We start from the raw sequence: 27,132 nt of genomic DNA on the forward strand, positions 1-27,132 counted from the left end.
AGTACGCTATGTAGGAACACGCGCACGGTCCAGGGGGAGTGCCGTTAGGTTTGGTCCATAGTCGGTATTTCGCTGCATGTAGGAGTTGACAAGAGTCTTTCCGCACGTCTCGCTGAGGGGGAGTGTTGGAAATCAGCTTGTGCAGCTCGACGTTGCGAGACTTTTCGCGAGGTTTCCACGGTCAGGCTGAGTCAGCCGCGCCACCCGGCTCCGCCACTTTCAGTACATTGTAGAATATTCTAGTTACTTTTGTACAGTACTATAAATACAGTGAATGTAGGACTCGTTGAGGGCATCGAGTTGCCCTAACACGAGCCAGTCTCACCACTCAGCGTGATTGCAACCTTTCCCTCTCTCTCTCGCTCTCACTCGTCCTCTTTTCGTGCCACTCATCACTTTCCCACGAAAATCTCGATATCTAGGCATGACCGAGAGCTGCGCTGCGGTAAGCATGGTAGGTGTACTCGGCTGTATCCCCTCGGAGCTTGTTGTAAAATCCTCTTTGCTCCTCTGCTCTTCCAGTTCCCCATCTCTCAGAAGGTGGGTACGCTGGGCAGTGGCGGCCAGCTTGTTTCTGGGACCGTGGCAAGGGTGGTCAAGACTGACGGGTCCATGGCTGGATTCGACGAGCGAGGGGAGCTCTGGGTAAAGGGCGGGCAAATCGCCCTCGGGTATTATGGAGACGAAGTTGCGTAAGTATTGTTTTCTGCCCAAAAGACATCATGTACTACCAAACTGGCAAGCTGATTTCCACGATAGAACGAAAGAATCTTTCATCGACAGGTGCGTCTCGACCTCTCGTATACTGCCTTAGATTAGATCTCCGATGCCTTGCCCGCTAAACAGTTGGTACCGTACCGGCGACGAAATCATCATGCGAGAGAACGGTGATATATTTATCACAGATCGAATCAAGGTAAGAGAGGCATCTACTTCCCCTCGGAAATCATGAACATGCGCTGATATACCCCATCCTGGAATTTAGGAGCTCATCAAATCAAAGGGTTTCCAGGTCGCCCCAGCTGAGTTAGAGGGTCACTTACTCACGCATCCCGACGTGGCGGACGCCGGCGTCATTGGCATCCCGGACGACTATGCCGGGGAGGTTCCTCTTGCGTTCATAGCTCTGCGACCTGCCACCGCTGCCAATATCGCTGCAGACCAGAGTGGTGCGGCAGAGAAGGCGGTTCGCAAGAGTATTTTCAAGGTACGTTCCTATCATACGTACTCCGTGCCGCACATGCACATCCCAGAACGAACTGGCTGATCACTTGGCGATGACAGCACGTCTCTCAGGCCAAGTCGAGTTACAAATGGCTTACGGGCGGGATTGTGTTCGTCGAAGCAATCCCGAAGAGTACGAGTGGGAAAATTCTACGTCGTGTGCTGAGGGAGCATGCAAAGAGTTTCGGGTGTCATGGCGATCCTCCTGCAAAATTGTAGTCTCCTCACCTCCAGTGAGACCACTCGTTATTTCTATCTACCCTCGGCACCTCCATCTCACGCCATACTCTGCTTTCTCCACTTGGACAGGATGTCACATCTTTTGCTTGCACCATGCGTATACAACAACGAAGATGTAGTAGACAAATCCCGAATGCACTGGAAAAATACCTTGAAATATCGTCGTCTCTCCCTTCGGTCGCCGCATCGTTACGGTGGCACACATTCTCACATATTCCCTATCCTTGCACCGTCTTGAAGTGCTCGCGCCTATGCGAATGGTACATATACCTACCCCCCTCATTGGCTGCGGAAAATATCCGAGTCTGAGGTAGAGTGAATGGCTATAAGACAAGATGAGTCCACAAGATGCGGCCGACGAGCAAGATACATACTTGGTGTGCTCAAGCGTACTAAATAAGTGCGGTAACTACCTACAAACGAGAACGAAAAAGAGCCACTGTAACCAACAGACCACGAGTGGGCATTGAAAGTGGCGTGACGGCGTTGATGAGGGAAGGCCCGGAAGGGTGGCGCCATGTGTCAATCCACTGCCGGCAGATTCCGTATAGACGGCGCTTGTTCATCGTTCGTGTTTTGTCCTGTTTTGTCTCAAACAAGTCTCAACCGCTCCTTGCTCACCTGACAAAACTGCTCCCCGGCTGGACCGGTTTCACATGTTGGCGGTAAACTCCTCGGCATCAACGATGGAGCAGATGAAGCCACGGTCGAGCTTTGAGCTGACCAAAACAATTGGCTTGCAATTGACTTTCCGATCCCAGATTTCCTGCGACTTTCTTCAGGGAGAAGCATTCTAGTCGGAGACCACGTTAGATCCTAATCCTTCTGATGCCCCGCACACGTACTTATATTCCATGTACGTCTTTTGTCTGCTATTAGATCGCAAGGCCCAGGTTAGAACTATCCGTTCCGTAGCCCGTTATACTCAGCCCACATCGTCCATCAACCACGCTCAATCATGCGAATCGAAGAGGGATTTCAGCAGGTGTGTCTATCTCACCTCATTAAGTTAAGTGACCGCTAATATCTCGGACGAAGACGCCTTATGATGTCCTCCATCCGTACGCTGATGATACGGTCCTACCTAGTCTCCTACGACGATTGCTGCCGCAGAGGTACATCATTTAACAAGGTATCAGCAGGTAGAGCACTGACCCAGACCCCATTGACAATGAAGTGCCCGCGAAGAAATAGAAGCGGATTTGATACGATGTGGGAAACGTCTCGTCGAAGGTACTATCAGACTACCTTTCGCGACACACTACTAACTACCCGAACTTCCAGAGATACGTCCTCTTTCAGCCATAGTTCACCACCCAACTTTGGTTCAGTATGACCACTGGGGCCATCGAGTGGACGAACTCCACACTTCTGAAGGGTGGCGTAAGTTGGAAGAGTTCGGCATCAAGGAGGGTTTTGTTTCGATTGCGTACGAAAGGAAATATGATGCGTTGAGCAGGGTTTATTCGTCCGCAAAGATACTAGCCATGACGGGTGATTGCCATGTAGTGAGTATCTTCCGCATTTATTTGAGCTAGCTTGTGGTTCTCATGTCGGTGCTCAGGTTATGTGCCCGTTGGGTATGACGGATGGTGCCGCCAGAAGTGAGCTCAATCTTCTCAGAAGCTGGACAGCGAATATGTATACTGATTGAGAGCAGTAATTGAGGTGTCAGGGACGGAAGAGATGAAACGAGAGTTATTGCCTAGGTTGATCAGGTATGAGGCCTACATAATCCTTTTTGTTGTATCATTGACATTTGCTCTCTATAAGTCGTGATCCGTCCTTCGCATATATGGCGGGACAGTGGATGACGGAGGTAGCTCGTACCTTGCTACTACACGCTTTGCCAGATATACTGAAGCAGTTTGACTAGCGTCCTGGCGGCTCCGACGTCTCCCAGTCCGAAACCACTGCGATACCGACAACTCGCATCCCGTCAGATCTTGGCCCCCCCTACCTTCTCAGCGGCTTTAAGTGGTTTTCTAGTGCTGCAGAAGGCAACATGGCCGTCGCCCTCGGCCGTACAAGTCCAGTATCCCAAGCACCCGGGTCTCGTGGTCTCTCCCTCTTCGTCATACCCCTCCGTCATGGTGCTTATCCAACACCGCTCAGCAATGGAGTGCGGATGCATAGGCTGAAGAACAAGTTTGGAACGCACGGTGTGCCTACTGCCGAGCTCGAGTTGGAAAATACAAGAGGATGGTTAATTGGGGAACTTGGACAGGGCGTGAAGACTGTCGCGACCGTGCTCAACGTCACCAGGATCCTTTCTGCTCTCCATTTGTCGGGAAGCTTACAGCGATCCATTTCCATCGCACGATCATACGCTCTAGTCCGCACTATCGATGGAGGGAAAACACTGCTCAGCAACGCACCTCTTCATGTGGCTACCCTGGCCGACGCCACACTTCTCTACCGGGCTGTCACCTATATGGCATTCGGCACCATCGAGCTTCTGGGAAAGAGTGAATGCGGGGCAGCAAGTGAAGAAGAGGAGATGCGGCTTAGGATGCTGACTCCGGCCGTGAAGGCATATGCATCTGTCAGATGTCCGACGGCAATGGAAGAGATGATGGGTGCGCTTGGAGGGTTGGGGTATATGGAAGAAGTGGGAATCGGGAGATTGATCAGAGACAGCTTAGTGGAGAGAATCTGGGAGGGAACTGTCAATGTTCTCGCCCTTGATCTTGTCCGAGCAACGAAGAAGCCGAGGGTGGTGGAAAGCTACATGGCGGTTTGTCCTATGTCATTCTCCCCTCTAGTAAATGTGCTGATGACGGCTCAAGTGGGCTCAATCCGTGATCTCGTCAAGTGCTGGAGTCATGGAGCTTTCCGCTGCCCGCAAGACTATAGAGCGCCTCCAAGGGCTCTTACAGAACCTCCTTCGGCTCCTCTCCCACGCACTCACCAACCCTCTCCTGCCACGTATCGCCCTGAATTATTTTGCCAGCATTTCTTGTGGCCTTTATCTGCTCCAGCACGCCATCTGGTCGGTGGGCAATAAAGAACAGGCTTGTGACGTTGATCTTGAAGCATTCCGGCGATGGGTGGACGAAGGAGACATGCATACTTATGCGCAAGAAGCAGAGGCGGTTCTGTCAGAAGACAATATAGCACGAGCAAAGCTCAATTCGCAGCTGGTGTATGGAGCCAAGCTTTGACGAACTGTGCTTGCGTAAGTCTTGTATATACTTTCGACATCGAAAACTGAATTCACGCAGACACTGACTGCCACATTCACTCGATCTTGATGACTTCTTGCCACGTTTACAGTCACATTGGCTCGAGGTCGTCTGCTGGTCCAGCCCGCTGAATAGAAACCGTAACGTGTTGCGAGATCAAGTGTGATAATGACGGAAAACGTTATTGATACATGGGCGTAGTGTAGTGTACAACAACAATGTATAGCATAAAGTGAGGAGATGTAGTGTTCATCATGCGACTAAAGATCCGTGGAGTGAATCAAGGCAAGAGCCTTATCATCTCTTGGGGTAATTGAACATTCAAATGGTAAGGGTACACTGGATAAGATGGGAGTGAGATCCCTGGACAAGCGCTGAGGAATTTCGACGTACCTCAGCATCGGGACGTCGACAGTATGTTCCCCCATGACAGGTATCTCACTCCCGTACTCATCCTTGGCATAATCGACCGTGAACACAGCAAGAACCGACATGATTGTCACGAGAGTCATCTGCTGTGCGAGGAAACGACCAGGACAGATCCTAAGTTCGGTTCATAGTTAGTCGTGTTTCGGTAGTAGTGCACAGGCTCGATCCTGACCTTCGACCAAACCCGTATGCAGCTTCAATATCAGGATCGTCCTTGAAGTGACCATCTTCGGTAAGGAAACGTTCTGGACGGAACGAATCCGGGTCGGGATACTTCACAGGATCGTGCAGCATTGCCCTGGAGAATAATCGACGTGAATCGCCAGATCTCTACGTTTAATGACCAAGTTGAAATGTACCATAAGTTGACGAATACCACAGAGCCTGCAATATTATGGAGGTCAACACTGGAAGAAGGACCAGTAAACAATAACATACCTTTAGGAAGGATATATCCATCGTATACTTCGTCCTCTGCATTTGCACGAGGTACACCTGTGTCGCCGTCGCATATGATAAGTAACTCTGTCGGGTAAGAGGCGATATGAGTAGTACCTACCAAGAGGAGAGATCACCCTCCAGCGCAAAAGTTCCAGATATATGGCCTTTATGTATGGAAGGGTGTCGCGATCGTCCAGATTTGGAAGGCGGTCTCTACCGACAATGGTATCAAGCTCGGCTTGTGCTTTTCGTTGTGTCTCTGGGAAGAACAATAAAGCGAGGAAGAAGTTGGTGAGGAGCGTAGACGTCTGCGAAGGACCGCTAGTGAATGCTGTGTCAAAGTATGTTTATCATAAGGGCACTCACGGTTTCAACGGCACCTAAAGAAACTGGACGTCAAAAAAACACAGAGACAAGCCGATTCAATAGTCGCACCATCGTAAAGAGTTGCAGCTACATTCTTGATGCGCGTCTGTTGATCATTTGGCGGGAGTTCAAAGCCTTCATGAGCCGTCAGGTACTCATGGCTCAGAGAGGCTTTGGCAGTTCCGTCATGCTGTAAAGAAAGGGAGTCAGACGAGACGAGGCTTGGATAAGGTAGAACTCACGATAGCCGCCTTCACGAAGTCGAAGGGGACGTCCACTATTTCTCGAGCAAGCTGTTTGATATGCGGTACGAGTCGCATACCGCCCATTCCAGGGAACCAAGAAGGCAGATGTTTGACTACTCAAATGATTATGACTGAGAATGAATACCAAAGATAATCGGGTAGTCGTACACATAGGGAATATGTTTATGAGACCAGCAGCTGAGAAGGTGACAGACAGGACCGTCTGGTTCAATTCGTGAGCATTGACGACGTAAGCATTGTCGATTGACTTCAGATCGTAGCCATAGGTGATCGACCTAGGAACATGTTAAAATGTATTACGGAGGTCAAACTCTTTGGGGGACCGACATAATCATCGCTGTCAGCATGCTATAGGCGCTCGTCAGTGTACGTTCCCAAGCCCATGCGCCCAAAGATACAGGAAACTCACAACTTGATATGGTCCGAAAATCCCGCAGGATCGCGTAAAAGCGAGCGCAGCAGCTCGTGAGCACGGAAAGTCTCCATTGCGCGATATGCAGTGATAGCATTTGGTCGAAGGCCATGGTCAGCAATGCGGCGCTCGAGACGATGTTCGTCACTGTGCGGTTTCAACGCAACGTTCCATGAGTAGAGGCCCATCCTGATAAGCAACGTCAGTGTGGTACTAGTTGCCGTGGACGAAAAGGTACTGCCTACATGTCGAATAACGGGAATACAGGGCGGTCCGACCAGGTCAGTCCCCGTTTCTCCAGCAGATCTCTCGCCACTGTGGCGGAATTGATAACAAGGATAGTCTGCCCCATAGTCCGGAGAGACATCAAGGACCCTAATTTATTTCGATGGTGAAGAGGTGGAAACGGCATAGGGACAAGAGGCCTACCGCTCACCATATTTCTGAGCCATCTGGTTATAGATCTCCCAAGGAGACTTTCGAGGCACATCCATAAGATTGCCTATTAGAGGATATCCGCGGGGTCCAGGAGGAAGCGAGAGCCGTGGTTGCCGAGCATGAGCGAGCAGCTTCCTGACAGTGCTCAATACAAGAACGAACAACGCGACCGCCGCACAGTCGACCAGCAGCAGAGGTAAATCAAGAAGCATTTGGGATGACGACGCGCTCAGGCAGACTGACACTGGGCTGTTATAGGTGCTCCACGACCCACCCGTGCCTTTGAGAGATCCTGATAAGCGATCATGGGATGATTACTAGTTACTTCCTCTGGTGGCGTAAGGAGGCGTTGAACCATGCGAGAATAAGACATATGATACACACTGGGCCGCTCATGGCATCACTTTTACGAGCAGTTTCGGGCGGGGATAAGAGCTTTTCGCCTGTAACATGGCCTCGAGGTAGACACTATGCAGACTAGCAGCGACGTGGCCCTGTTGTCCCGCTTGACTAACGCTTGGGAGGCTGGGGCAGAATGGTCCCCAATGCTACCTCAGGCGGTAATCACGAACATACGATGTCACTCCAATATCCCAACTGCGATGTAGCACCCGCAAACGCAAGGGTGCATATCGGAGGAGAGGAGCTGAGCGTAGACTCTAGTGGTGTGATACTGATCAGGAAAGGAGACATGGATCGTGACGTGATCCAACCGTTACCGAAAACAGCTCTTTTTCTTTTCCGCAACATAATGAGCCCACGATGCTGTGCAGTTCCGTATGTTCTGCAGTAGCCCTGATTAGACTAGCAGCGCTCTCGTCTCTCGGTCTCTGGGAGCTATCAAGCGTTAGAATGGAAGAGCCACACTGCAAAAACAAACACCAATCAATGTGAGGAAGAAGAGATACCGAGGGGTCCTGTGGCGTATCTCATAGGCTCCTGTGATGTGTATTGGGTTTCCCGCTTCGGCCTGAAGGCAGCCGATCGTGAACACAGAGAAATATAAGCAGTCTTGTATATGAGCTACTGGATGAGAAAACGGCTATGGAACCGCTGCATGAGAACCAGGCATGGGGTAGCGATGTCCGCCATTCAAGGAAGAAAAGCGGAAATGACGCACAATGGGACGTGTTTTCGATGTTGTTGTCAAAGTTAGACACACATCCTACTCAATCTTCTCGACGGCGACGAGTCTCTTCTCCACGATGCATCGTCTTTCGATTCGAGAAGAACCACTGACGGAGAATTTTTCGATCACAATTGATCCTCGCATTCGCTTAGGGGCGGGAATACATAACCCGGCCTCGAGTGGAGTTCGAAAAGTGTCTCCCGAAGGTATCGGCCCCGCTGGCACGTAACTTACCTTTCCTCGGCGAAACTGGCGTGTAGGCCCAGAAAAATATTTACGAAGGGCGTCCCTGTTGACCATAAGCGTACGAACACAGGAAACAGTATAAGAGTACATCTACCTTTCATCTGTATCCAAATCAAAATCACCTCGAGCGACGTACATTCCGTGGTTGTAATTTCTAGGGCGCACCTGTACCCGTTGTGGCCATCTCGCCACATGGTTTTAGATGCGTGTGTTCGTTTGGAGAACAGCTTATCAGGTAGACCTCTAAGCAAGGCAAATTTTAGCGAGGCGATCAGTTCTCAAAATGATGCAACACCATTATATCTTTGACGCGCACCTTGTGCAGTATGGATATTCGTTTTGTTCCGCAAAGACTCTCGCAACTTTGTATCATGCGTCTCGGCCTATTCAATGTCCTACGGACGAAGAGACCGAGATTCAGCAGCATAAAAGGTCACAAAAGAAGATTCAATTGGAAATTGAGGAATCCCGGGCTCCAGACCACGGTCATAAAATCACGACGGGGAAAAGGCCTGTCATTCTGGAGAAGAATGTCTAGTACCATCCGGAGACACCAACGTGCAACTCTGAGGTCTGAGCAGTAGAGAGTGCGACGAGACCAGCAAGAGCATAAGAAGGGAACCAGGTTGAGAGAGTAAGCGACTCGGAGCTGGCAGCCAAACGCGGTGCAGACCGGTTGCTCAAGGGGAATGATGGAGTCACGTAGGCGAAGACCCGATTCTGCAAAGGAAATCAGCTTGCGGGCTGTTGTAGCGCTGTGTTGCCGGTGGGTTAGATCTACGAATACGAGCAATATAAGTCAAGGATTGTGGTAGGAGACGGGGTCACAGGGAAGCAAAGAGCCGGATGCACTGATCATAAGTTCATACACACACATACGTTCTTGGTCTTTCGTGGTAGAACTCAGTATCAGAGGCTGCAATAGGCGGAAGGAAAGAGATGTCTACGGGTAAAAGATGGGTTTGTGTACTTGCCCTGGCTCTTCTCCCGGTACTTCAGCCGAGAAGGGCAGCCAGATACTAACGCGTCTCCATGGCTCATTATTCCGAGGACTAATATTCGTAAAGAAAATGAAGACGCACATTGGAGATCCAGCCCGAGATATTTTCAGCTAAGCACTCTAAGGTTGATCTGGCCACAAAACTCACAACACCACCTCCGTCTGTATTTCACTCCAGGCATGACTGCGTCTCGTTTCTTGTCGTTCTGCGTCGTAGGGGAGGCTCCAACGCTGATCCCTCTTTGACGGGTCCGACCTGCTGCATCTCAAGGCTGGGAATTGATGTCCGGTGTATTTAACGAGGAGTGTTATACAGGAGTGTTGTACAGTGGCCGGCATACGTAGTCGTTGAAGTAGTAGTACTAGTAGTAGAAAGCACGAAGACCGCCGGAAGCCATCGACGCGCCGCTTGTCTCGACCACGTGGCACAAACAACAAATGCCTCAACAAATTCACACGGGTACTTCTAGCGAGGGCGTCGGTGCGGATGCTGCCAGTGAGCTGACTGCGTTGTTCTGTTCTACTCAAAGCGTCACTGGAGCATTCAGGAGCAGGTCAAAATGGTATAATCAGTCACTACGGGGGCATGATAACCGACAGCCTTGGCCCGTTGGGCCACCGTGACGCTTCGAAGTGGCGTTCAGTCGGAGTCTGAATCCTACGATGCGGTTCAAATGGGCAGAATGTGGCGTCACTCGTGCTTGGTCTCTCACCATTACCATGCTCCTCTAAACTTGGGCGAACTTTGATAAACCGTGTGCTTTGAAATACATATCTCTCTCACTTCTAGGCTGCTTATGCTTGTCAAATGAAGTTGTATCGACCAGGCCGAGGTGCATGATCAAACCAGTGGCCCTTCATGTCCCTCGAGCTTCCGCTTGACGTCGTTGCTGTTACAGCGGTCGATCCGGACTATACCTTGTGTCCCACTCTTTTGACTGTATCAGCTTGGTCAAATCTCGACCAGTCGTCTCCTGATCGTTACATTGGCCTCGTCATACTGAGTCTACCCAACCTGTGACGATTCTTCCAACCCTTATCGTGTCAAGGCCATGGATGTCTTGCCTTCCAGTTTCCCTTCCTGCCGATCTTCAATCCTCCACGGCTTGCTGCAGAGGCAACAGTTACTGCGACAGATCATCAGGGTAATCTCTCAGTGCCACAGCCGATTGGACAATCTGATAGTTCTTGTGCGGGTCTTAATATTTTTTCCCCAGTCACATTCGCATATCAATCTCTAGCCTGCTTTCCTGACAGCAGACATCATCATACAAACGGTCAAATCGATACTATATGAACGGATGAGGCTATCGTTATTTTCAGGTGGTAGAGTATACAATGTGAATCATCGGACGACTTCCACCCATTTGCTTGTTGCTTTGAGTTATACTCTCGGTTTTTTTCTTCCATGCAACGTGCATTATTGTCGTAACGTGTAGTAGGCTACTTCCTGTAAATGTGAATGTCCATTTATGCCTCAGTAAACATGAGGAAACCCCAGGAACGCCGATCCGATGCCTCCCTTTTCATGCCTTTGGGGACTTGCCGCTCGGCCATTCCTGCAATTGCCCCACTTGATCCTCATCTCCCATTCGTAAAGACTTGCGTCAACTCTCCTCAAAAAATACAGTACGGTGAAGAATCCGATATGAAAGATGAAGCAGCTGCCGTGCATCGATAGTCGAGCGGACTCGCGCCTCAAAACCACGAGACTCACGCGGCGAAACCTGTTTGCTTCCAACCATCTCCCCTTCAAAATCTCCGACTGTACTCTTCTGCGTTACCACCCGTGTTGTACTTGCTGTGTATATTGCTGTGTATCGATATCTCACCGTACTTATCTGGACGTCACAAGAAGCGGGGAAGCTTTTCTATTTGGGTTCCCTTGGTTATCACAGCACTTGCAAGCGCTAGCGCTCGAACGACCCTCGACTTTCATCGCTCATTCTCGTCCATTTCACCCTCGATATCGGAGAAGGCTTGTAGAGAATTCATAGGATAGGTTGAGGCGCGCATAGGACCTGTCTGGAGTGATCACGATCTGTGTAGAAAGTTCAGGAAACGGAACAGTCGAACAAGGGTGCGTCAAGGCTATGCTTCTCATGGTCCTGCAAAGCGATGAACATAATTTTTGTTTGACTATCCCCGGACGATAATATCTCAATACCATCGTCCTCGCTCTTTCCGCACCATAGCCTCATACCCTTTCCTCTGAAGGACCCAGTTCCGAATCTTAACCACCGCTTCACCGACACTTCAAGACCATACCCCCACCATCACACGATCTATCGCATACTCAATCATGTCAGACGACCGATACCTTCAAAGTGCCTTATACCAAATCCAAGAGACTCCGACGTACACAGCACCGACACGCAAAACAGAGGAGCCCGAGTTCATCGAGCGTCAAGTCAAGTCGGTGCCTATGCCTGCAGCGTTCGTACCCACCGACGACCAGTTGTTCATGAACGATGCGCACGGCCGACGACGACCGAATCCTGACTTCCTCCGCGAACATTTCTTGAGGGAGGGGAGGTTGACGATCGAGCAGGCATTGACTATATTGAGGCAAACGACGGACCTGCTTGCATCAGAGCCCAATATATTGCACGTTCGGAGTCCAGTTACTGGTGCGTCACTCTGTTGCTCATTGTATGCTAAGATCCTATTTTGACGTTTGCTTCAGTGGTGGGTGATATCCATGGACAGTATGTGAGTATCGCACTTTAGGACGGTTAGGAGAGGATCGCGAGGCAAGGTGCTGACTAGCGATGAGGATTAGTATGACCTCATGAAGATATTCGAAATCGGAGGTGATCTATCGGACACGAACTATCTCTTCTTGGGAGACTATGTTGACCGGGGGTGTTTCGGAATCGAGGTATGCCCCTTCTTCCTCCTTCCGTCATGCCTCATTCCGCATAGAGAGAAAACTTTGCTGAGACCAGTTTTGTGTCTGCACGCAGTGCTTACTCTACCTGTACACCCTCAAACTCTGGCATCCCGATCGTCTATTTCTTCTACGCGGAAACCACGAATGCAGACATCTAACAGAATACTTCACCTTCCGACGAGAATGTACGGCCTCTCACCTTGCATCGCTTTCTCCTCGCCCTTGCACTTCCCAATGTGCCTTCTTGTGGCAATGCGAAGCACTCACACGTATATGTGTCTTGCACAGGTCTTCACAAGTACTCACAGCCAGTCTATGACGCCTGCATCGAGTCATTCTGCGCGCTTCCTATCGTCGGCCTCCTCGACGGCAAGTTCTTCTGCGTACATGGCGGGATATCGCCGGAGTTGAATACATTGGAAGATATCCGACGGGTACGTTTTCCCTGGGTCCACTTCCCTTTCCATGTTCTGTGTCTGATGCGCTTGAACGTTCGTCATGGTGGTGTTATGATGATGTGGCGTGTGGTGTGGCACAATAGATGAACCGCTTCGAAGAACCCAAATCTTTTGGCCTCCTTTGTGATCTCCTCTGGGCAGACCCAATACCTCAATTCGGTAACGAACACGAGCCTGCCGCCGCCATCGCGCGTGGTCAGCCGCCATTAGCGCCAGGACAACTGTGGGAGCATAACGGAGTCAGGGGATGCTCATATTTCTTCACGTACGTTCTCAGTTATGTTCAAACTCAATCCTGAACTACGTCTAATACGGTGAGGACTGCTGCTGCTCGTAGGTACGAGGCCGTGATCAAGTTTTTGGAGAGGAATGAACTGCTGGGCGTTATTCGAGGGCATGAAGCGCAGGATGCTGGGTACGTCCTCTTCCTTCCTTGTTGTCCTCCCTCCATCACCTCGCCCCATCATACTCCATCCTGACACATGAATCAGCTACACTATGTTCCGCAAGACCCCCACCAAAAAGTTCCCCTCTGTCATCACCGTCTTCTCCGCCCCAAACTACCTCGACGTCTACCACAACCGTGGCGCCATCCTCAAATACGCGAACAAGAACATCACGATAAGGCAGTACCACGCTCGACCACATCCCTACTGGTTGCCAAATTTCATGGACGCGTTTACGTGGAGTTTACCGTTCGTCGGCGCGAAGAGTGCGTCATCCCTCTTCATCCCCTTCCTTTCATCTCATCACTGATCGAAATTGGGTGTGGCGTGGCTGATGCGTTGTTTGGCGCAGTCATCGAGATGCTCCTAGCCATATTGAGCATCTGCTCGCACGAAGAGCTCGAAGACTCCGACTCCTCTGACGAGCCCGATGCTGAAGCCCGCACACTCCCCGACTTTTCTTCGTTATCCGCCGCTGCCGCACAAGATCTTGCCGGGAGAAGACAGCAGATCAAGAATAAGATTTTGGTGGTGGGCAAGATGCAGAGGTTGTTCCAGTTGTTGCGGTACGTTTCGTGTTGGCGTTACTGCCATGCATTGCTATGTGATGGTGAATGTGAAAGCTGATGTACAATGTGGTGTTGCTCTGTAGGGAGGAATCCGAGAACGCATCGGAACTTACACCGGACAGTGCGGGGCTAGGGGCTTCGGACGTTGGGTCGAGGATCGGCGCGGATGCGTTGGGTGTACAGGGTAATCAGATTCGGAGATACATCAGGAGTTTCGACGAGGCGTACGTCTTCTATTTTACTCTACTCTATTCCCATATCCCCTCGCACCCCTCTCCTCCTTCGATGCCGATACTCACCTTGCTCTCGTGTGGATGTCGACATACACAGCCGCAAACTCGACATCGCAAACGAACGACTCCCCCAATTCGACTACGCCCCCACCTCCTTCCCACTCGTCCCCGTTCCCTCCATGCGTCAACCTCTCCAAGCCCAACTCGCCCGTTCATGGCACGGTTCTGGATCTTCCACGCCTACGTCGCCTAATGATGATGACGTCGATTCTGGGGAAGGTGGGTTTAGCGATGGTGGGATGGGTGGGGTAGGAAGACCGCCAGGCGCGTGGCCTCAGCCTCTTGGGATGGAGGCACTGATTCGGAGGACGTTGGAGGAGGATGAGGGGGATGGCGGTGTTGTGGAGAGGTTGGCGGAGAGGATTGCGAGTGGGAGGAAGCCGACGGGGAGGCCAAGACCTTTGAAGAGACATGAGACTACATGAGCAATGAGAATGTAGGTGAGGATGGGTGATGAGTAGCGCGAGGGGTGAATTCTGGTGAGGATTGGACAAGGAAATAGAGGAGGAGAGGGATTATTTCTGCTGACTATGGTTGGACTCGGCGCAACTTTGTTGGTTGCTTGGATTATCATTCGCTTGGTTTCGTTTCGTTCATGCTCGAGTTGTTGACGAGATGCGGTATTGTACTTGTTCCAGTGAGAGTGTGTTATCTAATGTACGTCTTGTGCTGTGTAGTGTGGTGGATTTCGCTGCTGTGTCGCTGTATGATGTATTTCATTCTTGATCATATCATTAGTGAGACTGAGTGTCGTCGAGATCTGGAATGAGTTCGTGGAAGCGTCGGTGAGAACGTCTATGTTACCGTACACGAACTGCTGGGTGGCGGCACTCAGCTGACGACTCTCAACCGGAGCTGAGCGGGCATTGGTCGGCAATGCCACACCAGCATGGTCCGGTGTGTCCACCAAAAGCAAAAGTTTGATGCTTTTTGGGTTTCGAAGAGGCGAAATGAAGGAGAAGATTGACGGAGGCATAGAAGTTGAACACACTGTCACGCCGTAGTGCGGTGAAAGATTTCTGGTCGTAGATCCCTCGCCCGATGGATATGATATAAAATTTGGGTTAACAGTCTTGGAAGGTATTGTCCCGCCGGTTCAGATGGTGCTTCCTCTCATGCGGAAGATCGCATGGCGATAGATGCATGCCGGCGGTGATGAGAGCGAGGTCGTTGGATTCGTAGGTTGGAGCTCGAGAACGTCATGGGTCGGTAGACGGTCAGAGGATCCAACTAGCCAAAGGCTCAATCAAACGAAACAAGATACCGAGAATAATGTCGAATCTTCATTCCGAGTCCGAGAAAATTAGTCCAACATCTCTCAAAACGAAAACAACATCTGGGAAGCTATCGAGCGAAAGCAATTTACGTCCATATTGGACGGGTATACTTAGGCAGTACTAAGAGTTCCAGGAAAGTCCGTTATAGTGTCGTGTATAATGGTGGTAAGATATAGTATGAGGGGTGTTGAAAGAAGGCGATGGTCAGGTTATTTAGAGACCGAGAAAACCAAGGATAGTGGTAAAGTTAAGGCCAGAGAGGACACCAGCAAGACCGCTAAGGAGGGTGTCGAGAGTCTGCTTGACGATGATGAGGATCTCAGCGAGGAGGTTACCGAGGGAGTTCAAGAGGCCACCGAGGGAGATGCTGTTGGATGAAGCGTCAGAACCTGCACCTATCGCAAAAATGTGTATGAAAGACTTACTCAAGACCGCCGAGGGCGCTGACGACGGAGGCATCGCTTCCGGATGCGGTGGCAGCACTCTGAGCAGGGGTCACGACAGACTGAGAAAAGGCGATAGTCATGATGAGTATCGCGCAGAGTTGTACGAGGAAGAAGAAATCCCACAGAGATGAGGTTTTCGATGGTGCTGCTCAAGGTTGTAGCGTCAACGTTCGAGGTGTCCAAGCTGTTGAGCTGAGAGGTAGCGCTGTCAATCTGGCTGGTGATGCTGCTAACGATCGGGGTAACGTTGTCCGCGGTGGCATTCGTAGAGTCGAGCGCGCCTATGGGACATAACCATTATCCAGTCAGCAAGAAAGACAAGGAAGAGGAAAAAAAGCTCTGCATACTCAAGGAAGCCAAGTCGGGGGCGATGGCATTCTGGAGGTTGGTCAAGAACGTAATGACTTCGGTAGTCTGGCGCTTCTCAGCGGTGGGGACGGCAGAGACGGCAAAGCCGAATGCGAGAGTAGCAAAGATGGCCTTGGTGAAGTACATGGTGACTATGTGAGGTGATGGGGTGAGGTGTTTAGACAAAAGGCTGAGGATGGAGGAGGTGAATAGCTATGAGGGAACCTTGGCGGTGAAGAGAGTTGGTACGATAGAGCGAGGCTTTTATACCTGAGGATCCAGGGACGAAGGCATGGACAAGAAAGAAATGAGCTTGGAGCGAAATAGAAGAGCTGAGTGGATGACGCAAAAAATGAGACTATGGCGAGGGTGCGTGAACCGGTGGTACCGAGTGCTGATCTACGGCAAAAGAGAAGGTATAACGCCGTATTAGCGGTGCAAGAACAGCCGTCCGTGGTCGAGTTCGATGTAAGCTCCATAACCTTCCTTCAAGTTCTATTTCTCGCAACGGACCATGGGAACCTTGGGCCAAAAATGAGCTTTTATTTCAAAGGCAAGCAGAAGCTGCGAGTAGATCGACGCAAGGATAGTGGTTCGGCATACCTTGTTCGCCATTGTTCTTTCAAAAATAGTGACAACCCTCGTTTGCATGGCGGGATCGAGCTGTTTGGGACAACGTCTGGGGTCTCGAGGACCAAACGGTGGAGTGTCTGAGATGATTTGTGGAGCTAGTGAGCATCGGAAGGATGGAGATTTAGATGTGTTATATCCATTGAGAGGTCACAGCGGGTCCGAACTTGATCGCCTGACCTTTCTTGAACGGTAGGTCTATGACTGAAATGCATACTGTCACTCCTAAGATATAATGGGCGAAAACCAAACTAGTTTTCGAACGCCAGTAAGACGAGGATATGGGCAGGCACTCGTCGAGCTGGTGTAGATGAATAAACATTTACAATATGATTATCCCCGAGTCGCATGGTTACCAAGATGTCATCATCTGACTGGATAAACCTCTCGCCTTGGTTACGGCCAATGCCTGTTACGACCGTGCCTGTGACATCACACATTAAAAGGAGAGTTACCCACGGCCGACCAAGGCTTGAGCTCGTTGGGAGATCGGTGAGGAGCGAGTGACCCACGCCACACTCACCCCACCAGAATCCCCGGGCCTGAGATCTGAGACCTTACTATAGGGTGTTCGCAGGAGGTCTGTGCTATACCACGGGGGAAATAAAGGGAAATCATTGCATCGAGTTGGGCAGATATGAAACTATCGCCGAGCAGGACAGCACGGGTTTCATGGCTCCATGATTAGGAGAGGATGCGCGTCGTCCGTGAGTCTGGTCCAGCATGTAAGGCAAGGTTGTCGTAACGATAATACGCGGTAGCAGGTAAAACCCGATCACGGCGAGGGCGCCGAGTGATTTACAGGTTTGTGAGAACCTTTGACAAGCTCGCCTTCCAAGGTCATCATCAGTCTGTGGGCACCGACGTCACACGGCCAAGATATGGCTGCTTGATGACGAGCATCCCTAGGATAACTCCTCAAAGAAAGAAGAGCATGGAGTAAAAGGACAAACGTGGTGATGTTCATCCTGCCCGACGAGTCGGACACGACCACATGTGCGACGAACGTTAACGACGAGGTTCTCCAGACGCATGGAACCACGTCACGCGTGTAAATCTGGCAGGGAAGGAAATGTCAGCACTGCGCGAGTTTGCAATCCTAGGGCCAAACTGGACCTACCATAGTGAACCACACATATTTCTTTGGCTACCGTACACGGTGTTCATCAGTCGGATGGATAGGTCGATTTCCCTGCAGAAAGGGAGGCTCACAACACCTGGTGTAGGGGATTGAGTATATCACCAAGTTTGACCGACATTGCACGGCAGAGATTATCGAGGTGACTTCCGATGTTCCGAAAGACAGTTGCGAAGCCGTGCTAGACGCTTTCCTTATGGTATCTCCGAGCGAAAAAAATGTCCTGAAGTGTTTTGATGGAAGGCAGAAATATGAGGAATCGAACGCGAGGTTTAGATTGCTTCCGGGGGATTGACTACACAGGGATGAAAAAGTCAGTACTGTTGATTATGTTCGAGGAGAGTCAAGTACTGATACGGCAAACGTCCACTCGGTGCCACTCACTTCGATATGTGGCCCAATGGATCGAAACCGTATTGTAATGGTGCTGGGCAGCGAAGCTGCCCAGCGCCGATCTGCATATGTAAGCACTTTCCCCGCTGCCGACTGTTGCCGCGTCCGAATATGGGTCGGTGGCATTTTTTGGGTCGGGTTTTCTGTCCCACACAACTTATTCCCTGTGTTTGCCCTTCCCCTCATTTTTATATATAATTCTTGACTCAAATGTTTGAGTTGCTATATTACTGTACCTCTCATAATTCCTTGTATATTTTGAATGACTGTAATGAGCTCCCTACAAGAAGTACGGGGCCCATCTTTTGTGGTAAGCGAGAAAGAGCGTCAGCCACTCGCGGAAAGTCGCGTTCGCGTGGTTTACGCCGTGCACTTTCAGCCACTTTTGCACGAAGTCGCCACATTGACCCCGAGCTAGGGAAGGGGCTGCTCATCAGAATGTCTGGAATTGCTAGGAGAAAGCCTTGAGAAGAAGCTATAGCTTCATATTCTATGGGCAGAATATTTTGTATACTGGGTAAATTTGGACTGAGGCCTCCAACTAGTGCCGAAAAGCAAAGCATAGCACTCATGAGGCCTTATAAAGAATTCTGTTCATAGAATAGTAAATGATAGCATATGAAGTATTATATTTATATTTTACGCAGAAATCTTCGACAGCCCAGTCGTCCCTAGCTCAAGGGACATTCATGGGACAGCAGATGGCGTCCGAAGAGGCCAAAAGTGGACGACGGTTCAAACTCCGACGCGCAAAGATGGCGTGGGAGTCTGGCGCCGGGCAGCTGCGCTGCCCAGCACCAATTGTAACGCAGAGGTTCCGGGCAAGAACACGGGATGAACCGGAGCGACAGCCGCCACAAATCTAAAGTGAGCCAGCATTTCTCACTCTCACGCCACCTAAGGGAATCCCAAGTTGAGGCCAGACGGAGCTTTAGTTCAAGATGACGATAGATTCTGACAGGCATTGGCATTGTATCCGTCGAGGTTTATCAAGCTAGAACCTGTGTCCATGATTGTAAAATGGTCAGCAAGGGAAGCTCGAAGTCGAGTGTATGAACTATGACTGTCTTACTTACGATTAGGGTGGAATCATAAGAACAACGCCCACTACGAATATGCCGGATTATGGAACAAGGCAACATTTCAGTATCAACAGGGTTTAGTCGACGGTATGGATTGGCTGCCGCCTAACGGGGATCGCATATAAACGAACCGCCTTGATCGACATGGACCAGCGGAAGAACTCGTGGCGAAAGCAGGCAGCAAAATAACTGTGGCACGTTCCATAAAAGCGGGTACAAGAAAGGTGTTCAAGAATAGATGCGCAAAATATATGTTTCGACGATGGCTGGATATAATGTGAACTATTCGTCAGCACAGGCGAGGGAAATCCGGCAAATGAACTCGCCTGACAAGTGTGTCGCCGCTCAGATTCGGAGCAAAGAAGAACAAACGATAGCATGGAGGATATGTATACATGGATAGAGTCCTGTTGAAGAGAAATAAAAGCTGATGCTGGTGCGTAGCAAAACGGGGGAAATGAAAGCCATCGAGAAACGACTTTGCAAGCAAGCAAAGACGAGACTCGACGCCTCCGGACGCTTGCCAAGAGGTGGCAACTTCGCCCTGCGGAGGGATACCACCCACGACTAAGAGCTGGCCCCACTTGCGCCGACTGCTACGACCCTGATGCTCGCGTCTCGCCTTTTCGCCCTCCCGCTCGAACCTTCGGCCTTCTGTCTGGACATTCCCGTTCTGAGAGGTTTCACTCCCCTCCCTCTCGTTTTCTTCGGCTGTAAAGGCGGTAATAACTCCATCCCTAGAATCGTGCGCCTCTTATTCTTCAGATCGTGCGATATGGTCGCCTGGCCACGGGTGCCACAGTGGTTACAGTCACATCGACGGGAGCCACCGGGGTTGAGAGGAGCACCTCGCATCAGCCAGGCGGCGTGCAAGACAAATTCGAAAGGGGAGTCAAAATAATTGGGTTGTAGGACCCCTGAATGATGAGGAGCGTACGAGTCAGCGAACAATCCAGGAAACTAGCGAGATGACGTTACGATGAAGAGATGCAAGAGGTTCAAACACATGCCTGCGACTGCACCAAAGAGATATTTGTCGTTGCCAGTGCGACCTTTAGGGGGATCTGGGTCTACCAATCGATACAATACATAGTCCTCTGGGAAATCGTCCAGAATCCAATCTGGTTCCACTGGTTGCATTAAGCGCCAATCACCACGTCAGAACATAGCAGCGGGATCAGTTGGTCGAACAAAGAACATACCAGGTTCATCTTCAAGGTTCTTTAGCGCTTTCACCTTGGGTTTCGCCATTCCAAGAACTTCTACCGCCAAATATTTTCCTATCTCTTTCCGCCAGTACACCGACGATGGGTCGTCCTTCACAATACGCTCGTAGTATTTCCCCGTTTGATCCCGCTTCCTGGTCTTTCCCTTCACTATTACTTTCGTCTGATCAACACGCTTCTCTTCATCGCCCTCTGGGCTCCCACTACCCCCTGCCGCTGCTTCATCCCCTTCCAAACTACTCTCTTCAGCTATTATCTTCTTCATCTCTAAATACGCCTGCTGCCCGATCGGGTGCCTGTCAGGGACGTTCTCCTTGGACGCATCAGTCAACTTGATACGGATCCGGTTGTTCAGAACTTCGTAGGTATCACAAGAGCCGCTCCGGCCGTACAAAGGTGTATCTTCATCTGAGTCTCGTCCGAGCCATGTCGTAGAGATGGGCGGAGAAGAGGGACGAAGTGTACACGTCGCTGTAAGATGCGAGGTTGTCGATCGAAGAATATGGCCACCATGGGTCCTGATATCAAAATATGCAGATTTGACGTCTGGTTTAGATTCGTTGTCAGAGGAAACATCTTGAGATGGGGCAAGTCGAGACGTGGATGCGTGAGGTTGGGAGTCGGCAATGGTTTGGGGATTCGGGTAAGGCCGAGCTCGGGGAATGACAGCCTGTCGAGGCTCTTGCTTGATCTTTGGCATTGCAGACGGCCTCTGAAAGTATCGATATAGGGATTTATAGAGTCGCGGTGTATAGAGGCTAGACAAGGTGGATGTTGACGTCGATGGTCAAGAAAAGAAACCGTTACGGCAGTGGCGTGTGGCGTGTCGGAAGCGTAAGTCGTGGGCCACCCTCAGGCTCACGGTCACGATTTGCGTACTTACCCCCGAGACCTCTTAGGCCGGAATATTGTTTTTGTCGCATTTGGGCATCATTCTGTTTGCAAGTACATTTAGGTGCCTTCGTCCCGTAACTCTGGTTCCGTATACTTATATTCTACCACTTTGAGAGCCGTAAAGATCATGCGTTAGCTTCCTTAGTCACAATCCAACGCCGCGCTGATACTTCACGAAGGGCTATCGATAATACTTCTCACAAGCCGGTTCAATGGTTCTCAGTCGCAAGAGAATCAAGGAGATGGAGGACGCGAACGCAAGTTTATTCAAGTAGGGTAGAATTAGGGTACGAGATGCATCAAATCCGGAGCAAAGTATCAAACACAGAGCCCAAACATCGAGAAAACCTCAACCTAAGAAGCAAACCCATCAGAAATACAGCTCACCCGAGCAGGAATATGAAAAGACTTACATCGTCAAACCCGTTTAAAGATTCAAGATGGAGAGGAGGGTGGCAACGTTGAGGTTGACGATGACGTTGGTAAGGCCACCGATGAGGGGGAGGAGAGCGCCAAGGACGTCACCGAGGAGGGCGCCGACAAGGGAGACGACAACGTTCAAGAGCGAGGCGATGATCTCACTGTAGAATTTTTCAACACCAAAATCAGCTCTAGTTCACCGCTATAAGTCAACAGAGCTGAAGGAAAGGACGCACCCAAGGGGAGCGCAGACCGAGACGACGACGGAGATGTCAACGTTGGCGAGACCAAGGACGTGGCCAACGGCAGAGAAAACAAGGTTCAACACATCAGCGACGAGCTTGGCGACGTCAGCGAGGGCAAGCTGGGCTGTGCCGTCGACGTTAACGAGGATGACGGCGGCGGACTGGCCAACGAGAGCGTTGAGGTCGGTGACAGCGGCAGAGATGACGTTGGTCACATCAGTGATGATCGGGGTAAGGGCATCGGAAGTGCAGTTGTCGGTGACAATATAGTCTGTTCAATTGGAGCAACGTTTCAGCAAATGGCGAAGGTTATCGTGAACAAGAAGAAACGTACTGAGCTCAGCCACAACCGGGACCAAGCTGACTTGGAGCTCAACGAAGATGGCAGCAAAGCTCTTAACATCGTCACGCTGCTCGAAGCTGGACATCGGGGGCACAGAGGGTGTCGGCGCCGGGGGAGCGGGGGCCACGGGTGGAACGGAAGGTGTCGACACGGGAGCAGTGGGAACACCAACATTGGGCGTAGGGGCCGCGGGGGCAGCAGAAACAAGAGCCCCAAGGGCGAGGGTGGCGAAGGTGGCGATTGATGCGAAAGAAGGCATTGCGGTGCGATATTAGGTGGTTGGGTGGGGTATGGGTTGTATATAAAGAGTAGAGGGCGTAAAGACTGTGTCAAAGACGAGGGAGGGAGACGAACGGGAAGATGACAACTGGGAAGATGTCGATGGTGGTTGAAGGATGAGGTTGGAACTCTTTATATACCAACACCCAACCTTACCTTTCTGGAGGCGTGGCCACTTCGCTTCAAATTAGGGTAGGACTAGCGTTACACGTCGATCGCTTGTTCGACAGCGCGCAGAACTGTGCCCATCGTTCATCCTATTATTGGGTGCACAATACGTACAAATCGTGGGGTTAGCAGTGCGGACGTGACGTCCTCCGATCTCGGAACTTGGGTTGACCGGATGAGACCATGAGTGGATCAAAGGCTTCGGTTCTGTTTGGATGGATCTTTGGTGTTGCAACTTGACGACGATGAGGTGGGTTCATGCCAAGAGGGCTCGGAGAGCCGCAGGACGACCATTTAGAAAGCCTCCGCCGAACGAGTAGGCACGGAGCAGAGGTGTTTGTTGCTTCATTTGGAGAGAGAGAAGCCCTGAATACCATAAGTGACATTGCCTGAACCAACCTTTTCCGACTCTGCTAGCGCAGTCGCGCTTCTCTCAGTTTGTCGTAGAACTGCACACAAATGTCGAACAGAAAAGAGTCAACAAGAAAGTAATAGATTGGGGATTGGGATCTACTCACGTCCACTTTCACTGACTGAAGAACCCGTTCCTCCGCCTACATCCTGCTCCGGAGTTCCCTTTCAAACGTCTCCGTGTTTCAGAAGTTCAGCAACCCTCGATCACCAAAAATAGATCTGCATCTTTCATAGACTTTAATCGGAGGTTCTAGGAACGTAAAGACGACTGTCGGCCAGCGGCGCGGCAAATAAGCAAGCGAATGCTGCGAAACGTGTTCAAAACGTGAAGACACAACGTCGATCCGTTCTCCGCAGATCCGGAAGTCCGAACGGCGTCCTTCAAAAGGATCTTTGTAGGTTACAAGCTCCTGGGTGGAATTAAATGGGTCTTTATGGAAGGAGAATGATATCGTTTGCTGAACACAGGTCGGAAATCGTGCAGGTATAGCATAGCCCGCAGACGGCTGTTGATGTCACTCTCGCTAAGCGCAGCAAGGCCTCTCTCGGGTCCGTGAAGGGGCGTCCAAATCGGTATCCGCCGTAGGGTGGCGGAGAAGGATGTATGTAGTAGTAATTGCGCCGGACAGAACGAGAGGCAAGTGTACGACGTCAAAGATGACACAAATGGTGATCACAGCGAGGCAAGGAGACTGAGAGTGCGTATATCAACGGTGAGGGTGGTCAGGAAACGGGTACACAAGGATACCGATTTAGCGTGAGTATCCACACTCTGGGCACACACGGAGTTTTGACTGCGGATACAATATGAGCTATCTTTCCAGTAGATTGAACGAGGATCCATCAGATATCGACGTACACAAGCTAGCAGCAGGCTTTGTATTGACAAGGACACCATGAGATTTACGGGCCTTGGAAGTATCCGAGCCAACGGGGATGCTGATGATATCGAGACTGACTTCAAACAGCTCATCCCGTCGAGATATTCGCCGGTTCCATATTGCCCAAACGCGGAGAACAGCGAGGTTTGGCAGGTTTGAGTTAATTCTGAGGAAACTTGAAGGACTAGCGGGGCCTCGTCGGTGAGACCATGACCATCGATAAGAAAGTCATTGGACGGTTGTGCGGAAGGCGTTGAGAATGGTCCTGGCAAGGATAGGTAAAGACAAGCTTCGGCAGGCTCTGCGGCAGAGCTTTTCGTCGCCAAGTCAGCCCTAGGTTTGTCCCGAGTAAGTATAGGATAGGAATTCAGGGCGACTAGATTCCTACGGATAACCATCCACTCAGCCGTAAATAGACCATATCTGCAACCGTTTAAAACGGCTTTAAAACTGTGATCGGGCCAATCGTCGCGTCCCGTTGGGCCTTAGCGAGCTTTGGCGAGGTCAACAATTCACTTGCAGATACGGTCTTATGTAGAAAAAACACAGTACGTCCTGGCTGAAGGAGATAGAACTTGAAAGCCAGAATACAATCGTGGTTGTAGGCCTCAAGTAGGCCTTGACTCAGGCTCTTCAGCTCTTCGCGGCCGAGGACAACATTGACACGCGGCCTTCCGGAAAGTTCCGCGAGGCCGCCACAGGCCGCCACCGCGCAAGGCCGTCACCTCCATCTCTTTGCCTCTTCCACCGGCATTCCTCTTGTTTTCTCCTCCATATGTTTAGTTGATAGATCTCACAAATAGCGACTTCCATATGAGCTCTAAACAGCGTCCGACCATACCTCGGCTGTAAGCTACCCTGGAACGTTCTCTTGTCGGGCTGATATCCATGTAACCCGAGAACGCCAGCCTTTACGATGCACTCGATGAAACTAGGCGATTATCTGTTACGCTTCCTCCATTCTATTCGACCACATCGACGACGACTCTGGCTCTGACAGTATGGGTCAACTCTGGTCTTCCACTTTCCCTCCTTCCCCGAAATGGTCTGTAAAAGACATACCAGACCTGTCCGGAAAGGTTATGATCGTGACGGGTAAGAAAGAGTCTTAATTGATCCTTCGTTCGGGCATCATAGTCATCTCACGATTCGCTGTCGCGACATATCATCCTCATCTCCAAGGTGGTAACAGCGGAATTGGGAAAGAGATTATTCGTGCTCTTCTCACCCACGACGCCAAAGTCTACCTCGCAGCACGGAACGCCGAATCCGCAAAAGCTACCATTGTAGAACTCAAAAACGACACAGGGAAAGAACCGATCTTCTTGAGCCTCGATCTGTCGAGCTTGAAGTCTGTAAAGATGGCGGCAGAGGAGTTCATGAGCAAAGAGCGGAAGCTGGATACCTTGTTCAACAACGGGTGAGATCTCCATACGCATTTGCCCTGCGTTCGCCCTTCTGATGTACTGATGATCATCTAGTGGCGTCATGTTCTTGACGAGCGCTCCTCAGGCGGACGCTATCAGCGAAGATGGGTATGATATACAATGGGCCACAAATGCGTTGGGTCAGCACCTTCTACGCTCTCCCGCGGTAGTTTTCCACCTTGTCAAAATACTAACTTCATGCTCAGGTCCATGGTACTTCACTCACCTTTTAACACCTGCTTTAATTATCGCCGCGGAGACCTCACAGGACACGAAAGCACGGATACTGTTCACGTCGTCGATCGTCCAGGGAAAGGATCTAAATTGGGATGCGATGAAAGACACCCCGGCACGAAGGAAGATGTCGGCAGACGCGCGATATGGGCAGTCGAAGCTTGTAAGCTCATCCATCCAGCCATATTTTCCTCATACTTCTTACTTTACTTCTCTGTGACGTGTTGGTACTTGTTGTCCGATTGAAGGCGAATACTGTCATGTCTCGTGAGATGGCTAGAAGGTACGGAGACAAGGGGATAGTTTCTATGTCGCTGAACCCAGGTACATCTCTCCTACGTGGTTTGACTCTGGTTTGACCATGCTGAATACCCTCATTTCTTTGCATAGGCGGCATCAAAACTGGGCTTCAGCGACATATGCCAGCTCCCTTCCGATTCCTGCTCGTACGTTTTCTAGCACTTTCCACAATGATCGCCTGCTGATATGCTCTACCGACACTTTCATCCAGAACCTGATCATGTATCCCGCCTCCATGGGTGCACTCACTCCTCTGTGGGGCGGCACTTCTCCCGAAGGCGCAGATCTGAATGGAAAGGTCTGTGGTTGTCCCTCCCACGACTGTTTCCAGTTTTTGATATACATGTACTTTGCTTTGGTCGTCGTCAGTTCCTGGTTCCTTGGGGCCGAGTGGGCATTATGCACCCTGCAGCGGAGAATTCTGAGCTGGGTCGAAAGCTATGGACGTATTTAGAGGAGCAAGTGAAGGAGATCATGGATTGAGTACGCTTGGTATCTGTCTATTCAAATGACTAAACCAATGGGTTGTCTTCGGGTGCTCGGGACAAGGTGTTTTCCTGCTGTTGGGCCTTGAGGTTCGATTCTGTCGAACCTCTGCATTTGTTGCTGCAAACGCACTGGGGATATTATTTGTAAACCATTGGTTAATAGGTTGTCATGAGTGCCTTGGCGTTATTATGTGACGATATCCTTCCGCTGACGCTATACTACTCCATGGTTGGACGTGGGTCGACTCGGAAGGCTTGGTTTTCTTTGTCCCGCGATGGTGTCGTAGGTCGTCAGTACCAATTCGTCAATGAAGAATACCCTAAAGATATCTTACCAGAGTTGTACGTCACTTTCTGCTGTTCTTCACCCGCCACCTGTCCAGCGTTGAATAGACGAACGCACGGAAGATGGGCAGCCCGACGCGAAATCGTGAAATCGTGAAAGTATTTCGGAGGAAATGGCC

At 50.6% G+C, this 27,132-nt stretch overlaps 9 protein-coding genes across 9 annotated transcripts in view; 5 read left to right on the plus strand and 4 right to left on the minus strand.

Annotated features, from left to right (window-relative positions):
* Positions 1 to 1,741, plus strand: part of STEHIDRAFT_150880 (acetyl-CoA synthetase-like protein) — a gene marked incomplete at its 5' end in the record, with an annotated part of 7,893 nt that extends 6,152 nt beyond the window's left edge. Inside the window, 6 exons of the mRNA XM_007311165.1 lie at positions 523 to 692; positions 760 to 783; positions 847 to 916; positions 986 to 1,207; positions 1,285 to 1,457; positions 1,534 to 1,741. Coding sequence (XP_007311227.1) covers positions 523 to 692; positions 760 to 783; positions 847 to 916; positions 986 to 1,207; positions 1,285 to 1,443 — 645 coding nt within the window. The 3' untranslated portion in view covers positions 1,444 to 1,457; positions 1,534 to 1,741. The remainder of the gene's footprint in view (positions 1 to 522; positions 693 to 759; positions 784 to 846; positions 917 to 985; positions 1,208 to 1,284; positions 1,458 to 1,533) is intronic.
* A 681-nt stretch (positions 1,742 to 2,422) lies between these two features.
* Positions 2,423 to 4,628, plus strand: STEHIDRAFT_135643 (acyl-CoA dehydrogenase NM domain-like protein; the record flags this gene model as incomplete). Its single annotated transcript, XM_007311166.1, has 9 exons — positions 2,423 to 2,449; positions 2,503 to 2,579; positions 2,642 to 2,697; positions 2,749 to 2,972; positions 3,029 to 3,068; positions 3,125 to 3,182; positions 3,238 to 3,283; positions 3,341 to 4,201; positions 4,254 to 4,628. The coding sequence occupies 9 exons, from the start codon at positions 2,423 to 2,425 to the stop codon at positions 4,626 to 4,628; spliced, it is 1,764 nt and encodes a 587-aa protein (XP_007311228.1).
* A 281-nt stretch (positions 4,629 to 4,909) lies between these two features.
* On the minus strand, positions 4,910 to 7,213 carry STEHIDRAFT_116366 (cytochrome P450; the record flags this gene model as incomplete). Its single annotated transcript, XM_007311167.1, has 13 exons — positions 4,910 to 4,988; positions 5,043 to 5,192; positions 5,251 to 5,376; positions 5,438 to 5,462; positions 5,517 to 5,573; positions 5,638 to 5,827; positions 5,886 to 5,899; positions 5,955 to 6,075; positions 6,128 to 6,243; positions 6,299 to 6,426; positions 6,561 to 6,752; positions 6,809 to 6,938; positions 7,000 to 7,213. 13 exons carry the CDS (start codon positions 7,211 to 7,213, stop codon positions 4,910 to 4,912), a joined length of 1,542 nt encoding a protein of 513 aa, XP_007311229.1.
* Positions 7,214 to 7,923: 710 nt separating this feature from the next.
* On the plus strand, positions 7,924 to 9,002 carry STEHIDRAFT_126347 (uncharacterized protein). Its single transcript, XM_007311168.1, has 2 exons — positions 7,924 to 8,619; positions 8,693 to 9,002. Exons 1-2 carry the CDS (start codon positions 8,569 to 8,571, stop codon positions 8,912 to 8,914), a joined length of 273 nt encoding a protein of 90 aa, XP_007311230.1. The 5' UTR covers positions 7,924 to 8,568; the 3' UTR covers positions 8,915 to 9,002.
* A 2,140-nt stretch (positions 9,003 to 11,142) lies between these two features.
* On the plus strand, positions 11,143 to 14,781 carry STEHIDRAFT_88024 (Metallo-dependent phosphatase). The gene is made up of 12 exons (XM_007311169.1): positions 11,143 to 11,456; positions 11,572 to 12,006; positions 12,063 to 12,088; positions 12,159 to 12,257; positions 12,343 to 12,454; positions 12,558 to 12,703; positions 12,811 to 12,992; positions 13,065 to 13,142; positions 13,219 to 13,439; positions 13,526 to 13,739; positions 13,826 to 13,966; positions 14,073 to 14,781. The coding sequence occupies exons 2-12, from the start codon at positions 11,679 to 11,681 to the stop codon at positions 14,458 to 14,460; spliced, it is 1,935 nt and encodes a 644-aa protein (XP_007311231.1). The 5' UTR covers positions 11,143 to 11,456; positions 11,572 to 11,678; the 3' UTR covers positions 14,461 to 14,781.
* A 744-nt stretch (positions 14,782 to 15,525) lies between these two features.
* On the minus strand, positions 15,526 to 16,253 carry STEHIDRAFT_163482 (uncharacterized protein; the record flags this gene model as incomplete). Its single annotated transcript, XM_007311170.1, has 4 exons — positions 15,526 to 15,679; positions 15,738 to 15,817; positions 15,882 to 16,039; positions 16,106 to 16,253. The coding sequence occupies 4 exons, from the start codon at positions 16,251 to 16,253 to the stop codon at positions 15,526 to 15,528; spliced, it is 540 nt and encodes a 179-aa protein (XP_007311232.1).
* A 3,663-nt stretch (positions 16,254 to 19,916) lies between these two features.
* STEHIDRAFT_135646 (uncharacterized protein) lies at positions 19,917 to 21,275 on the minus strand (the record flags this gene model as incomplete). The annotated part of the gene is made up of 3 exons (XM_007311171.1): positions 19,917 to 20,266; positions 20,360 to 20,479; positions 20,552 to 21,275. 3 exons carry the CDS (start codon positions 21,273 to 21,275, stop codon positions 19,917 to 19,919), a joined length of 1,194 nt encoding a protein of 397 aa, XP_007311233.1.
* A 446-nt stretch (positions 21,276 to 21,721) lies between these two features.
* Positions 21,722 to 22,798, minus strand: STEHIDRAFT_173009 (uncharacterized protein). The gene is made up of 4 exons (XM_007311172.1): positions 22,469 to 22,798; positions 22,126 to 22,405; positions 21,883 to 22,050; positions 21,722 to 21,823 (listed from the first exon to the last, which is right to left on the minus strand). The coding sequence occupies exons 1-3, from the start codon at positions 22,734 to 22,736 to the stop codon at positions 21,897 to 21,899; spliced, it is 702 nt and encodes a 233-aa protein (XP_007311234.1). The 5' UTR covers positions 22,737 to 22,798; the 3' UTR covers positions 21,722 to 21,823; positions 21,883 to 21,896.
* A 2,281-nt stretch (positions 22,799 to 25,079) lies between these two features.
* STEHIDRAFT_88027 (NAD-P-binding protein) lies at positions 25,080 to 26,842 on the plus strand. Its single transcript, XM_007311173.1, has 8 exons — positions 25,080 to 25,314; positions 25,402 to 25,639; positions 25,701 to 25,786; positions 25,853 to 26,043; positions 26,129 to 26,204; positions 26,271 to 26,326; positions 26,392 to 26,478; positions 26,550 to 26,842. The coding sequence occupies exons 1-8, from the start codon at positions 25,221 to 25,223 to the stop codon at positions 26,661 to 26,663; spliced, it is 942 nt and encodes a 313-aa protein (XP_007311235.1). The 5' UTR covers positions 25,080 to 25,220; the 3' UTR covers positions 26,664 to 26,842.
* Positions 26,843 to 27,132: the final 290 nt, after the last annotated feature.

The sequence above is a fragment of the Stereum hirsutum genome, assembly GCF_000264905.1.
Source record: "Stereum hirsutum FP-91666 SS1 unplaced genomic scaffold STEHIscaffold_24, whole genome shotgun sequence".
In the NCBI taxonomy this organism is placed as follows: Eukaryota; Fungi; Basidiomycota; class Agaricomycetes; order Russulales; family Stereaceae; genus Stereum; species Stereum hirsutum.